This window comes from Pseudorca crassidens, chromosome 9 (assembly GCF_039906515.1).
Source record: "Pseudorca crassidens isolate mPseCra1 chromosome 9, mPseCra1.hap1, whole genome shotgun sequence".
In the NCBI taxonomy this organism is placed as follows: domain Eukaryota; kingdom Metazoa; phylum Chordata; class Mammalia; order Artiodactyla; family Delphinidae; genus Pseudorca; species Pseudorca crassidens.
This window is the reverse complement of record NC_090304.1, coordinates 51,795,037-51,811,842: the sequence shown is the minus strand read 5'-3', so window position 1 is coordinate 51,811,842 and position 16,806 is coordinate 51,795,037. Positions and strand designations below refer to the sequence as shown.

At 35.9% G+C, this 16,806-nt stretch overlaps 1 protein-coding gene across 4 annotated transcripts in view; it reads left to right on the top strand.

Annotated features, from left to right (window-relative positions):
• The window catches only part of FCHSD2 (FCH and double SH3 domains 2), a 292,291-nt gene that overhangs the window by 45,745 nt on the left and 229,740 nt on the right, over positions 1-16,806 (top strand). For all 4 annotated transcript variants that reach the window (XM_067750247.1, XM_067750245.1, XM_067750246.1 and 1 more), the window contains exon 3: positions 2,208-2,253. In XM_067750247.1, coding sequence (XP_067606348.1) covers positions 2,208-2,253 — 46 coding nt within the window. The remainder of the gene's footprint in view (positions 1-2,207; positions 2,254-16,806) is intronic.

The window sequence follows — 16,806 nt, the reverse complement described above, 5'->3', positions numbered from 1 at the left end:
GTTTAAGCGAGTTCATTTTAATTAGTCTTGTTTGCCTGGGGAGATATATTTAGTAACACAAGTCATAATAATTTCTCAGTACAATTTTAGTAAAACAACATGGGTGTAAAAAAGGTTTGTGCATATGTTTATAAGTGCATTTATTTACTTAAAATAAGGACTTTATTTTTTCAAACATAATGTATATTCTTACTAAAACATCAGAAAATATAGAAAGCAAAATCAAAAGAAGAAAGTGAAAGCCAGTAATCCCACTGTCCAGAGAAAACTTACATTACTATTATATATATGTATATGCAGACACACATAATTTACATATATATACACATACACCAAATATATATATAATACAGTATACAAATGCATGTATACAGTGTGCTTTACATATATGCATATATAATATATAGTTTATATGTTTTCTCTTAAGGAGAGTAGATGAATTGTATTTTAAAGGACTGTGTTAAACACTTTATAATGCACCAAACCCCATAAGGAAAAGGGTCTTGCTCAACTCTTTTTTTTTTTTTTTAAATTGTGGTAAAATACATACAAGATTTACTATCTTAATCATCTTTAAGTGTACAATTTAGTGCTATTAAGTACATTCATTTTGTTTTGCTGCCACCACCATCCATCTTCAGAACTCTTTGCATCTTGCAAAACTGAAACTCTCTACCTATTAAATAATAACTCTTCTGATCCCCTCCTCCCACTCCCTGGCAATCACCATTCTCCTTTGTGTCTATATGATTTTGACTGCTCCAAGTACCTTATATAAATGGAATCATACAGTATTTGTCCTCTTGTGGCCGACTTACTTCACTCAGCGTAATGTCCTCAAAGTTTATTCATGTTGTAGCATATGTCAGAAATTCCTTCCTTTTTAAAGCTAAATAATAGTTATCCATCCCAAACAAATGTAGTGAAATTTTAAATACTTTAATTTCTTACAGAAGAAGTGAATAGTCATGTTGGTAAATTTAAATAATTATTAAAATGGGGAGTTTTGGTTTATTGCCTTTTTTTCTATTCCAGCTCTTTCTTTATATTTTTCACTTTTTACTGTGATATCTCTGCCTTAATGAAGTGCTTTTAAGAGCACAGATACCTGACACCTCACAGAAAAGTCTTTAAACTCAGACTACTCAAAGTAAATTGTTAATGTTATCATATTTCATTGACTCTACCTTGTCTGTGGTTTGTAAGGTACACTGTTATTTCATGTACTGTTAAGATAGAAGAAAATACTGCCAATCATTATTTATTTGTTTATTTATTTATTTTTAAAGGAACATTTATTTATTTATTTTTTGGCTGCATTGGGTCTCTGTTGCTGTGTGTGGGCTTCCCCTAGTTGTGGCGATTGGGGGCTACTCTTCGTTGCGGTGCGTGGGCTTCTCATTGCGGTGGCTTCTCTTGTGGCGGAGCACGGGCTCTAAGTGCGTGGGCTTCAGTAGTTGTGGCACGTGTGCTCAGTAGTTGTCTGCCAGTCATTTAAAAGATGAATACCAATATCATAAATGTTAAAATGTGAAAAGTATTTACTGTAGAATCTGTGAAATATAATAACATGTGTGGAAAGGGTGCTCTTATTATGCCATAACATGTGGTGGCCTTGTACTTTGTTCTGTGACTCCTGTAAAAGAATGGAATGAAGGAAATGATTTGACTATTTCATGTTGAGAAGCTGATCAAATTTTGATTTTCACCTTGTTTTCTATAGTCCCTCTATGTTTATTATTTATATTCAGGAAACATTTTTACTACCTACTATGCACTAGCCATTGTGATAACAGTAGCTAACACACACATGCACGCACACACACACACACACACATCTGTCTTTTACTCTGTGCTGGTCACTATTTTGAGCACTTTATATATTGTCATTAACTAAATTTTACACTATCCCTATGAGGTAGATACTATTTCTATATCCATTTTACCAAGAAGGAAACTGAGGCACAGAGAAGTCAAGTGACTTGACCAAGGTCATACAGCTAGTAAGTGGTGGAGCTAGGATTTGAATGTGGATTGTCTTAACTCCAGGGTCTGTGGTGTCAGCAGTATTCTTAGGTACATAAGGTGAATGACATATTGTGCCTTCCCTCAACACAGCTTACCAAGCAGTATGTGAGGGTGTATTGATAACTTTACATAAAATTATTGTTATATGTTTGGTAACGAATTTTTATTTGTGTTTTTAGGACATTCAGTCAGAAGAAGGCTGCTATTGAAAGAGAATATGCACAGGTAAGCTTGGAAGTGGAGGTCCCCATCCTAGAATACCTCTTCTTTGGCTTAAGGGCAGATATGGTTGTTGGAGAGAAGTGTTGGCATCCCAGTATCCTCCTTTTCTTATTTTTGGTTCTCTCACTTTGATCCTCCTTTTACTCCATTTGAATCCTCAAATGAAGAGCTAATTTGCTTCTTACTACAAAGAATGTTGTGAACATTCTGGGAGAAGATAATAGTCACAATATTTATAAAGTATTTACAAGTATAACTAATAGTGAATACATTTTACAAGTATATATATTCATTCTCCCTTATATATCCCATACTCTGCAGTTTTATGAAAGGTTAATTATTTTTGTTCAATCAGATATTTATTTCTCATTAGGTCCCTGTTGATAGAGAATGGCGTGCTTTCAGTGGATGATACGGTGCTATTTATAGGGAAATTTAAGCATTTATTTTATTTTTTAAAAATATTTATTTATTTATTTATTCATTCATTCATTCATTCTGCACCGGGTCTTAGTTACGGCATGTGGGATCTTTGTTGCGGCATGTGGGCTCTTAGTTGCAGCATGCGGACTTCTTAGTTGCAGCATGTGGACTCTTAGTTGTGGCATGCAGGCTTCTTGGTTGTGGCATGCGGACTTCTTGGTTGCAGCATGCAGACTTCTTAGTTATGGCATGTGACCTCTCTGTTGTGGCCGGCATGAGGGATCTAGTTCTCCGACCAGGGATCGAACCTGGGCCTCCTGCATTGGGACCGTGGAGTCTTATCCACTGGACCACCGGGGAAGTCCCATAAGCACTTATTTTAATTAGAATCTTATTTGCTCTCAGATAGCTAAATGTGCCAAGGAAAAATTATGTTGATATATCATTTTGTGAGTATGTAAGAATTAATAACTACCCATCCTTATACAAAAACAGTTCAACATAATTTGGAAATTTTGGCCCTTGTAAGCAATTACTTTCCATGTGGAGTAGAATTATAAAATTGATCCCCCCCCAAAAAAAATCATAAAAGTAGTATTTGTTACAAAATTTAAAAATACAGGAGAGCACTAGAAGGAAAAATTAACACCCAGGAAATGCTGTACATGATAACCCGTTATCAGCGTAATTTGTGTTGTTGCTGCTGCTATTGTTATTATCAATATAAATAATAAAATTGGGGAATGATTTTATTTGTACTTTGTTAGGTTTTGATTTTAGTTTTATTCTGGTTTCTTTGTAGTTTACCAGGTAGCTGTCTGCCTTTATTTTATTTTATAGTCTTAGAAAAGGAATTATCTATTTTTGAAAACTTAGATAGACTCAGTAATTCATTAATTCAGCTGTTAGTTATTGAGTACTTATTATATATCAGGTGCTTTACATAATGAATACCATTAGTTCTAACTTTAGTGCTGGACCTTTATTCTTTGCATATATAATAGATACTAGTATTGATAGCTAATATTGATGTAATCCCTACATTGTACTAGGCACTTTGCTGATAATTCTACATATATTATCTGGTTTAATTCTCTCAATAAACCTTTAAAATAGGGAGTTACTATGCTCTTCACAGGTATGTTTTCATATAGTCCCTTTATAGATATGCTTCCATTGGGATCAGAGTATATGATCTGCTTTTAAAATTTAATACAGGGGGGCTTCCCTGGTGGCGCAGTGGTTGAGAGTCTGCCTGCTGATGCAGGGGACACGGGTTCGTGCCCCAGTCCAGGAAGATCCCACGTGCCGCGGAGCGGCTGGACCCGTGAGCCATGGCCGCTGAGCCTGCGCGTCCAGAGCCTGTGCTCCGCAATGGGAGAGGCCACAAAAGTAAGAGGCCCGCGTACCGGAAAAAAAAAAAAATTTAATACAGGGAATTCCCTGGTGGTCCAGTGGTTAGGACTCTGTGCTTTCGCTGCCGAGGGCCCGGGTTCGATCCCTGGTCAGGGAGCTAAGATCCCAAAAGCTGCATGGCCAAAAAAAAAAAAAAAAATTTTTTTTTAATACAAAGTGAAAATTTTTTCATGATATATTCTTCTGTAACATATTGTAAAGTTTTAATAATCAAATAAATAGGACTGGTTCATAATTAAAAATATAAAATAGTACATTAAATTGTATGAAAAGTAGCAGTCCTCTGATGTAATGCCAGTCTTTTTCCTCAGAGAAAAGATTAAAAATGGATCCTGTTTTGGTTCTTTTGGTGATCTTTTCCATATCTTTAAATAATATGCATAATTGATTCTTGATTTATCAACTCTAGACATTATTGCTTGATTACTACTTAATTAAATGAGAAATTAGCTTCTTTAGCCATTCCTTTCCAGCCTACTCTTTCCAATATAATTTGTCACTATTTTAGTGCCTTTGCTACTTTTCTTTTTTTTTTTAAAGGGAACTTTATTTTTCTTCTTTATTTCTTCCTTCCTTCCTTCCTTCCTTGGCTGCGTGGGGTCTTCCTTGCTGCGTGGGCCTTCATTAGTTGCGGTGAGTGGGGGCTACTCTTCCTTGCAGTGTGCGGGCTTCTCATTGTGGTGGCTTCTCTTGTTGCAGAGCATGGGCTCTAGGCGCACGGGCTTCAGTAGTTGTGGCACGAGGGCTTCGGTAGTTGTGGCTTGCGGGCTGTAGAGCGCAGGTTCAGTAGTTGTGGCACAGAGGCTTAGTTGCTCCGTGGCAGGTGGGATCTTCCCGGATCAGGGCTTGAACCCGTGTCCGCTGCATTGGCAGACGGATTCTTAACCACTGTGCTACCAGGGAAGCCCAGCTACTTTTCTAATTCTAAATGATCTACTTAGCCTTCTATCTCTTCTGTTAAACACACACACACATATGTTACATGTATAGATATATGTATTTATGTGTATATACATATACACATGATGCAGTTGAATTATATTTTACAAAGCAGTCAGATTTACTCTTGAAAAATTTCTTTAAATGTCTGTCAGGTAAATTATATCTGGTTGTGTTTATATAATTCTATATAATAATGTATGCAAACTGTATAAGGTAGCTAATTAGATATTTCAAAATTTCATATTCATAAAGTAGAATATTTCTTTGTCTCTCTGCTTTGGACAGTTGAGTACATTTATGGAGAGCCAGTTTGCTGACTCTTCTTGTTATTTGTCATATTTGCCTTTTAGATGATATTTTTCAGTGTTTTCCCAGTTAATTTTTCAATTTATTTCTTTTCTTTTTAATTAATTTATTTTATTTATTTATTATTTTTGGCTGCGTTGGGTCTTTGTTGCTGCGCGCGGGCTTTCTCTAGTTGCGGCGAGCGGGGGCTGCTCTTCGTTGCAGTACGTGGGCTTCTCATTGCAGTGGCTTCTCTTGTTGCAGAGCATGAGCTCTAGGCACGCGGGCTTCAGTAGTTGTGGCTTGTGGGCTTCAGTAGTTGTGGCTCATGGACTCTAGAGCGCAAGCTTCGTAGTTGTGGCACATGGGCTTAGTTGTGGTGCATGGGCTTAGTTGCTCTGTGGCATGTGGGATCTTCCCGGACCAGGGATCAAACCCGTGTTCCCTGCATTGGCAGGCGGATTCTTAACCACTGCGCCACCAGGGAAGCCCCTGAATAACTTTTAGATTCAGAGCCATTAATTTCCTTGTTTTTCCACACTGTATTACCTCTCTACCACTTAATGCATTAGAAAGCAGCATTTCTTGACAGAGTCTCCTAGTATTTCCTCCAGGAATTTTTCCTCTTTGCTGATACCACTCTCTAAGTTTTCATGCAGAAAAGTTTCTTGATCTTAGATGGTGTCAATGGAAGGTTTTCTGACAATGATAAGATAGTACTTAAATGTTTGTTGTTGGAAATGTGGAAGAGTTCATTGTTTCCTCAAGCCACCAAATTCTGTTGTATCCTGACAGCAGTTAAGGGATGTTCTCAATGGTTAGATGCATCCTGATTTCAGAGATCTTAAAATGTTTTAAAAAATGTATTTTGTTAATAGAATTGATGAGATATGTTCTTTTTTCCCCCCAGGCTGTGTAGAGATTTCATTGTTTGAAAAAAAGTTGAAACTTGCAGGGGGGCATTAAAGAAAGGATACTCCTAATGGCCTCTTTCTTTCGTAGACTGAGGAATGTGTTGCAAAGTAAAATATTCATGATATTATATATAGATATAGATATAAATATAATGTAATATATCCATATTGAGCTTTTTTTTTGGTATGGGAAAAGATATCTAATTGCCGTTTTTTTATTTATTGCCATAGCCACTAACTACATATTTTTCAATTTATGGACAAGAAGTGGGATACTAATTCAAGGAAAGGCGTTTTCAGTCTGAAATACAACAAATTAATGATGATGGGAAGATTACTTGACTTCTCTGACCTTTTTTTCCCTTCATTTTTGAACAGAGAATGATAACCATTCTTTCTTCCCTTCTTCTCAGCTAGTTCTGGAGACCAGATGCACTGGTCTCCAGAAATGAAGACTTCGCAGTCTATGTTTACACGTATAAGAAATATGAAAATAGTTCCCAATCTATGTTTACACATATAAGATGGTCCTTTGTGTTCTTATTGTGATAGTTTTCCTTTTTTTTTGCAAATTGTTGTAACCTAGCTTTGCTAGATAATAGATTTCCATATTAGAAAGGGAATGATGAATTAATTATGGGGACCTTTGCATATAATATTAGATAATCCAAGTCCCATTTTTCTGGGAAAGGGTATAAGGTAAGGTAGTTGGAGGATCTTCCTCCCTTTGGAAAAGCACTGTAAAAACTCTGCCAATACGAGAACGTTTACTGTTTCATTAGGGTAACTACTTAACCTTTTTATTATGCCAGGTTTTTTTTTTTAGCTGTCTTTGTTTTTTTGTTTTTGGCTGCGTTGGGTCTTCACTGCTGTGCGCAGGCTTTCTCTAGTTGTGGTGAGCGGGGGATACTCTTCATTGTGGTGCACGGTCTTCTCACTGCGGTGGCTTCTCTTGTTGCGGAGCACAGGCTCTAGACGAGTGGGCTTCAGTAGCTGCGGCACACGGGCTCAGTAGTTGTGGCTTGCGAGCTCTAGAGCTCAGGCTTAGCAGTTGTGGCGCATGGGCTTAGTTGCTCTGTGACGTGGGATCTTCCCACATCAGGGCTCGAACCCATGTCCCCTGCATTGGCAGGCAGATTTTTAACCACTGCGCCACCAGGGAAGCCCAAGCTGTCTTTAAAAGTCTTTGTAAAAGCTTACAACCACAGCTCAGATTTTGTACTAGAAATTCATGCAATAGGATCAACTTCATGGAAATTTTCTTTATAACCCAAGTTATCTAGAATGTATCTATAATAAGAATCAATAACAGTTATTATCTTAAGCCATAGAGGTTTACAAAGTGAAATTTCCATATGTTAGCCAGCTTTAGATTTTGTAATTTTTACTGAATTGAATTGAAATATGAAGAGAAATTTTGACCTAATGACATTTCCTCTAACTTTTTATTTGAAAAAAACTTCAAATCTGTGGAAAAGTTGACAGAATAATATACTGAAGAATAGTCAATTTCCTCTATATTAACCAATTATTAACATTTTGCCCCATTTACATTATGTAGCTACACTTTTTTTCTAAGCTGGACAGTTTGAAAGTAAGTTACAGCTATCATGAGACTTTTCATCCACTTACTTTACTTTGCATCTTCTGAGAACAAGATCATTTTCCAAAATAACTAATGTCATTATCATATCCAAGATAATGAATAATAATTCTATAATGTCATTTAATATGTAGTTTGTATTCACATTTCCTCATTTATTCCCAAAATGTCTTTTATAGCTGTTTTTCCAAGATCCAGTTAAGGTTTACACATTGCATTTGGTGTCTCTTGATTTTATTTAGAATATTTCTTTCACCTTTTTTGTTTTTCATGACATTGACTTTTTGAAAAATCTGGTCATTTTTCTTTTTTAAAAAAATTACATTATTATTGACTGTATTCCCCAACTGTACATTTCATGCCCATGACTCATTTATTTTGTAACTGGACGTTTGTACCATTTAATTTCTCTCACCTATTTTACTCATCTGGTCATTTGTCTTGTAGGAAGTTTTTTCGAATTGTCTAGGTTTTTTCTTCATGATTAGATCTAGGTTAAATTTTTAGCAAAAATACTACATAGGTGATGTTGGACCTAATAAGATTTTATGGTTTGTTTTGGCGAGTCTGATAGATTAGGACATATCACCGATATTGCCGTTTTCAAGCCTGATTGAATCTTTAACAGTGATAGTAGATTTTTATCATTTATCAGTTTTCAAAATTATCTCGAGCCATTTCTGTTTTATTGGTTTTTTGCTATATCACATTTTGCTGGTACTCTAAAAAAAAATGAAGATTTGTTACATTAAAAGTATTTGGCGAGGCATAATTAAAGAAAAATTAAACATTTGAGAATTTGGTTTATTTTTTTTTTTTGGTTTAATTTTAACTTATACGTTTTAGTTTAAGTTATTAAAGTTTTTAAAATGTCAAAGCCTGTATATTCTTAACTTACATTTATACCCATTTAAAAATCAACTGAAAATCAGAACATTTGTCATTATTGTGGGAATTTCCTTCAGAGAGTCTGCTAGTTGTTAAATTGAAAGTATGTGAAACATTTATGTTACCAACTGTCTAATAGATAATGTTTGATAATGACACTAGTATAAGCTTCCTTTTTGGGACGTTCCATAGTTTTGGCTATTATTTGTTGTTGGTACATCATCTAAATAGTCAAAACTATTTAAATAGCTTTAAAAGAAATGGAATCACAATTTATGTGAACAGCTGCTTTGAATTTTTAATTTCCTCTATCAATTTTACCAGTTTTAAAAGTCTTTAAAAATATAGTAGTTGTGTTTTGGTTTCTTTTTGGTATCTAATATTAATATTTAATATTCTTTTAAGTATTTTAGTATTTTGGTTCGACTCTGTCAGGAGCTTAATCGTGTGAATATTGATGTTTCCTTAGTTAGACCATAAGATGAATGGAATCTATACTCTAGCAGGACTTACTCCACTTAATTTTTTTATAAAAGTATTATTTTAAAATTAGTTTATTTTAAGATATACCACATTTCATGTGTTGAGAAAATATTTTGAGCACTCTTCTAGGTACTGTGGATATAGCACTGTCCAAAAAAGAAGAAAAAAAAGTTCTAGCACTTACAGGACTTGTATTCTATGGTTGTATATTGTCTTCCAATTAAATATATTAAATTCTTTCTTGTCAGGGAATTCCCTGGTGGTTCAGTGGTTAGGACTCTGCACTTTCACTGCCGAGTGCCTGGGTTCGATTCCTGGTGGGGGAACTAAAATCCCATAAGACGCACAGCACAGCCAAAAACATAATAATAAAATTAAAGAATAAAAAAAATTTAAAAAGAAGTTAAAAATTCTTTCTATTCAAAGCCACTGATGTGGCATTATAGTCAACTGAAAAGAATGACCTTTATAGAATTATTACTTGTGGTATATGTTGTCATCCTCTACACAAAGAATTGATGGGCCAAAAAGGTTGAGTATTATTTGTGAGATTTAGAGATCATACAGATGAGCTATCCCAATAAAAAAATATCATAAAGGAAAAGAATTTAAGTGGGATTGATCAGATGACAGCAACTTGAAAAATAGTACCTCAAGTACATGCACACTAAACTTGTAATACATTTTTAGGGAGATGTTAGAAGAAAGAAAGAAAATAATACTATGTATACCTATTTACACTTGAAGGGATTTGAGCCCTGAACTTTTTCAAGTTTCTTGGTACTTTCAGTTTCCTACAAGAGTATTAATGTTTTATGTATTAATGTTTATTAATGGTTTATGAAATTCCAAAAATAATAGATAATAGATGTATTATTCAAAAATAATAGATGTATTGCATATCTATTTATACAAACAGAGCAAATGAATCTCTGAAAACACAGAAGCCATATGAGTCACTAAACAACATTATGTATTGGTGTAAAATTTAGTCTGGCTTTTGACTGTAGTTAGCTAACCACTGAGGTATTGGTAAAATCATTTGCAGTACTCAAACTGAAATTGCTAAAGGCAAGTTCTGTGTATTAATATACTTACTGTAGTGTTTGGCAGAATGCTGCTAGTGAAGGAAGGATACAAAAGGTTACTGTGGCTGGAGAGAAAGAGCAGGAAAAGATTGTGGACTTTAAGGGTGGCTCCTTGTCTGAGGACAAACACAGAGCAAACACAGGCACCCTGTCAAAAAGCCTGTGGTTATCACCACAGTCCCACCTCAAGTGCAACTTTTTGCTATTTTTATTCTTTTAAGAAATAAATTTATGAAGAGTTGGGAGTACTACCCAAGAAGTTAGTGTTGTGTATATGTGGCAGGGTTCTTTTTTGGTAAATTTCATCAGCATAAAAGTTTAAAATGTAACTTATTTTAGCTGTGTACACCTAGCTTTCTGGACATTGCTATTAAAGAAGCATTGGTAAAATTATTTGAAATGGTGGACTGTATACTTGGAGTTTTCTATTTTGCCAGTCTTGCCCTGTAAAACTATAAGGATAACTATCTTGAGAGAAAGTTGAGGGTTGTTTTCTGTGTTCATGTTGATACTTACGTTTTTAAATTATTTTATTTTTGAGCTCTTTAGCTTGCAACAATGGTTAGAAATAAATTTTGGGAGAAAAGCAGTCTGATTTTTTTCCTCAAAATACTTGATATACATAGTTTGATTTTTAAAGTTTTAAAAACTGTTGAAAGAAGCACTGGTGGATTTGAGTAAATGTTAGTATTCTTGGGCATGTAGATTTGCTAGTTATGTCTTCTTTTTTGAAACTTTGTTATATTTAGTTTTATTATCTTGCTTGTTATTTGGCTCTGCTCCCATATATAATTGAGGAATTAATATGCAAAATATACTTTTAAAAAATTTTTTTTGTTGTTGTTGAAGTACAGTTGATTTACAATATTGTATTAGTTTCAGGTATACATACAACATAGTGATTCAGTGTTTTGCACATTATATTCCATTATAGGTTATTACAAGATATTAGGTATAATTCCCTGTGCTGTACAGTAAATCATTGTTGCTTCTCTGTTTTATGTAGTTTGTATCTGTTAATTTCATACCCCTAATTTGTTCCTCCTTCCTTTCCTCTTCCCTTTGGTAACCACAAGTTTTGCTTCGCTTTCTGGTCCAGGGAGATGATTACCTCATTTTAATGCCCATCTTTGTCTTATTGGTTTTCTCCTTTAATTTTTTAATTTCTCATTTATGTATATTTTGAGTGGGGTGGGCAAACATTGCATCAGAGCATGAATTTATTGTATGATCTTCACTTAAAGTCTTTCTTTTTTAAAAAATAAATTTATTTTATTTATTTACTTTTGGCTGCATTGGGTCTTCGTTGCTGGGCGTGGGCTTTCCTAGTTGCGGAGAGCGGGGGCTACTCTTCATTGCAGTGTGCGGGCTTCTCATTGCGGTTACTTCTCTTGCTGTGGTGCTAGCATGGGCTCTAGGCACGTGGGCTTCAGTAGTTGTGGCACATGGGCTCAGTAGTGTGGCTCGTGGGCTCTAGAGCACAGGCTCAGTAGTCGTGGCGCACAAACTTAGTTGCTCCGTGGCATGTGGAATCTTCCCTGACCAGGGCTTGAACTCGTGTCCCTTGCATTGGCAGGCGGATTCTTAACCACTGGGACACCAGGGAAGCCCTAAAGTCTTTCTTAGATAGTATTTATGGCTCCCTTTGGCTCTGGCATTGTATGGTATATTGTTGCCCATTTCTCCTGGAAAACTTTCTGACTGGAATGTATTCCCTCATTGCCTTTGAGTAGGAGCACAGGAAAAACAAAACAGTGCTGTCCTGGGTATTTTTCCACACCCTTGGTATTAGAAAGATCAGGATGTCTCAGAATAAATCATGAGTTCTTGGGATTTTATGTTTGAATTTACTAGTGACAGAGAATAGTAAGAAATGTGCACAAATTAAGACATGAATAGTGCCTCAACTTCCTGAACCGCTAGATTTGGTATAATTAGATTTTTGGTTAAAAGTCTCCCTTGTACATGTGTTATTTTCCTTGAAGTTTAACTTTAACTAGTGATTACATTTGCATTCATTTAATGAATTTATCAAAAATTATTAACTCCTTTTTCAGTAATACAGACACAGAGGTTAGAGCTAGGCTTTGAGTGGTGTTATATCATATTTGATCAGGGTGTATTCCACCTAGTTTTTTAAAAAAACTTTTAGTAAGGATAGTGGGTATACCAGGACAATATACAATTTGCTTTGCTTGTTAAAATAGGAGTACTTTTTAAGCTTTTTTTCTTTCTTTCTTTTTGGCTGTGTTGGGTCTTTGTTGCTGCGTTTTATTTATTTATTTTCGGCTTCATTGGGTCTTCGTTGCTGCATGTGGGCTTTCTCTAGTTGTGGCCAGTGGGGGCTGCTCTTCGTTGTGGTGTGCGGGCTTCTCATTTCAGTAGCTTCTCTTGTTGTGGAGCAGGGCTCTAGGCACCTGGGCTCAGTAGTTGTGGCTCATGGGCTCTAGATCTCAGGCTCAGTAGTTGTGGCGCATGGGCTTAGTTGCTCCGTGGCATATGGGATCTTCCCAGACCAGGGCTTGAACCCGTGCCCCCTGCATTGGCAGGCAGATTCCCAACCACTGTGCCACCAGGGAAGTCCCAGGAATATTTTTTGATGCTATCATAAATGAGACTGTTTTCTTGATTTCCTCTTTGTATAGAGTGTTGTTATAAAGAAGCACAACAGTTTTTTTATGTTGATTTTTATATTCTGCGACTTTACTAAATTCATTTATTCTGATGTTTTTTTTTAAATAAAGTCTTTAGGGTTTTCTGCATTTGAAATTATGTGTTTGTAAACAGAGATAATTTTACTTTTTCCTTTCTGATTAGGATGCCTTTTATTTATTCTTGTCTGATTGCTCTTGCTAGTACTTTCGGCACTATGTTGAATAGAAATGGCAAGAGTGGGCACCTCATGTATTGTAAGTTGTGTATATAACCTTTTATCATGTTTTGTACTAGTAGTCTTAAAGTCAAGAATCTAGTCAGTTTGATTTTTAGGTGATTGATGGGCAGATTGTGATGACATCCAGTTATACCAGTGTTACATTGAGATGTTACATCTGAGATTGTCCATTTTAAACTGAATATTGGTATATGTAGTATACTACGTAATGCCTGATTTTTAGAGCCCTTTATGCAGTAATAACCTCAGGTCTTAATGCCAAGTTGCTATGGCATAAGCCTGACTGGTTTTATGACATTAGAAAAAAATGTTGCAAAACTTTTAAAGAATGCAGAATTGGCAGTCCTGGTGGCTCAGTGCCTCATGCCCCTCTTAGCTCATTGAAAGGCTGAGGGATTCTCATTCCTGGTATAGCTGTGGGGGTGCAGTACATTATTTGGGAAGCTCTGATTTAAAGCTAGTAGAGAGACATGGAATGGATCCTCCTTCAGAGCCTCCAAAAAGGAACCAAGCCTGCTGACACTTTTATTTCAGACTTCTAGTCACCAGAACTGTGGAAGAATACGTTTCTCTTGTTTTAAACCACCTAGTTTGTGGTACTTTGGTACAGCAGCCCTGGGAAAAGGATACAGTAACCAACTATAATTTTCCTATTCAAATATTAATTTGAGCTTCTTCATGTAGCTACATGTATAAATATGATTGAAAAGAGGATCTTCTCCCTCTTAAGTTATGATAACCATAGTTTTTGGAGTACTAAGTATATGTTAGACATAATTATTTTATTTAAATTCTTATAATAAACACTGTAAGATACTGGCTATTACACCTACTTTTAAAATAAAGGCACCGAGGCTCAGAAAGGGCACCCCTCACGCAGTCTGAATGTTGGTGTCTGACCAAAAGCCTGTGTTCTCTTTCCTCTCTCACTGTTTCTGTATGTACTTACAGAGGTCAGTTTCCGTTGGTGTTTATAGATTTTCTTGTGTAACTCACAATTAACTTTTTTATAATCTAGACAAATAAAAATGATGGTCTCTTAAATGTACCAACCTTTTCCAAAAGTTCTGAGTTCTGTATAATTTAGTATTTGTTTGAATTTCTTATTTTCAGCCAGGGGCCAGAGTATAGAACCAATTTATTTCATTCTATTATATCATTCTGTTCCTTTGGGATCATTGAATAGCTAAAACCAGTAGGTACCAAAAATTTATCATGGGAGGTTCAGGAGACTTAGAGTTATGTCTAGAGAATCAGAATGATTAGATATCCATTCTTGTTTATTAATAGCTTTAAATAGATCATTGAGAACAAATAGTAGCCGATTTTTATTTAAGAGAACCCCCCAAATGTAGGGACTGCCAGTAAAGACTAATGTAATTGAAAGGGTATCATCTATCCCATTTATGATGACTGATCATAGAGAAAATCAAACCTATTATCTATCTTTAGTGGAAGGAGATGACATCTTCCTGAACATGATGGTTTTGTGCTCATGTTTGATTACAGATAATTTTGGGGGAGAGGTTGTGACATTGCCGAGTAAATATTGAAACACTGCAGGGATCAAATGCATACTTGACAGTGCAGGGATCAGATGCATACTTGTGCAGCTTCTCCATTCAATCCCTTTTCTAAACAGTATTTATTAATAGTGTAGTTCGACTAACACTGAGGACCTACCATGTGGCAGGTGCTGTTAGGTGGTGAGGATATCATTAATAAAATTAGAATATTTCCTTTTCAGATACAAGTTTTTTATATTGGTAATGGAAAGTAACATTTTAATTGGGCTGGGGGAAGATAAAATAAAAACTATTTGCGGGCTTCTCTGGTGGTGCAGTGGTTAAGAATCCACCTGCCAGTGCAGGGGACAGGGGTTCAGGCCCTGGTCCGGGAAGATCCCACATGCCGCGGAGCACCTAAGCCCCTGCACCACAACTACTGAGCCTGCGCTCTAGAGCCCATGAGCCACAACTACTGAAGCTGGCGTGCTTAGAGCCTGTGCTCCACAACAAGAGAAGCCACTGCAATGAGAAGCCCGTGCAACGCAACAAAGAGTAGCCCCGACTCGCTGCAACTAGAGAAAGACTGCGCACAGCAATGAAGAGCCAATGCAGCCAAAAATAATAAATAAATTAAAAAAAAAACTATTTGCAAATATGTTATAAAAGTGGAATTTTAAAAAATGGTATATATAGGTAGATAATTTACTTGATATTATACATAGTTTAAGCTTTAGAACTAAAATGGAGGGGGCATGCCTTCTAGGATATTATAAAACCTGAAAAAAGAGAAGCAGTCTCTGCAAAATGAAATATTTTTATTCATTTGTAGTTATTAATAGGAATAATATAGCACTGGTTACTTTTTTTTTAACATCTTTATTGGAGTATAATTGCTTTACAATGGTGTGTTAGTTTCTGCTGTATAACAAAGTGAATCAGCTATACGTATACATCTATCCTCATATTCCCTCCCTCTGGCATCTCCCTCCCACCTTCCCTATCCCACCCCTCTAGGTGGTCACAAATCATCAAGCTGATCTCCCTGTGCTATGCGGCTACTTCCCACTAGCTATCTATTTTACATTTGGTAGTGTATATATGTCTCTGCCACTCTGTCGCTTCGTCCCAGCTTACCCTTCCCCCTCCCTGTGTCCTCCAGTCCATTCTCTACATCTGCATCTTTATTCCTGACCTGCCCGTATGTTCTTCAGAGCACTGGTTACTTTGTGATGGAATTTAATTGCTTTGTTGTTACATTCCTCTTAAAAGTAAAAAGGACATGGTTGCTGTCTTTGAGTAAGTCTTAGTCTAATGGAGAAATAGACCCATAAACAAATGAAACTAACTCACCTCGTTTTGCGAAGGAGAATCATTGTTCATCGTCAAATAAATGCATATCTAATGCTCCTCAGTAGAGCACTGCTTCATAGTATTGCCCACATGAGAGAAGCTTCAGCACTTTAAATCATCAGGTGAGTTCGAATTTGGGATTCATATCTGAAATCACTTTTTATCTTTCATTTCAATGTGCATGTTATGTTATTTACAATCAACAATTACATAGGTCTGTTGTTTGTTGTATCTGAGCATCAGTTGTTCTGTAGTAGGACTGCCTGTCTCTTTGATGCACTCTATACAACCTGCAGAGTGACTTTTGAATAAGCAGTATAGCCTATGTTTTAAATCATCTGGTCCCAAAGAATTTACAAATTGGGTGAAACGCCATCCAAGCTTTTAATGTGATATATGGGAAAAAATATGAACAGAAATTTAATTTTATAAACTGACATTACTCTAGCATAAATAGTTGCTCTTTCTGATTCTCTAAGTTGGTTTGCTTTATGGATTTTCTGAGAAAGCAGGAGGTAATCTAATGCTTTTACTTTAAAAGAGGGAACCGTAACACTGTCTAGGAAACATTCCATGATAGCGCTCATACCTCACTTCCCCACCTATAGAGTCCTTAAATACAGGATTATATTTCCCTTGTGATTTATTTCTAACACTTAGTACAATATCTGGCACATGATATGTGCTTAAATAACATCTGATGCATGAAGAATGCTTTTTTCATGTGTGCTGTGTTAGAAATTACAATTCACAGTGAGAATCA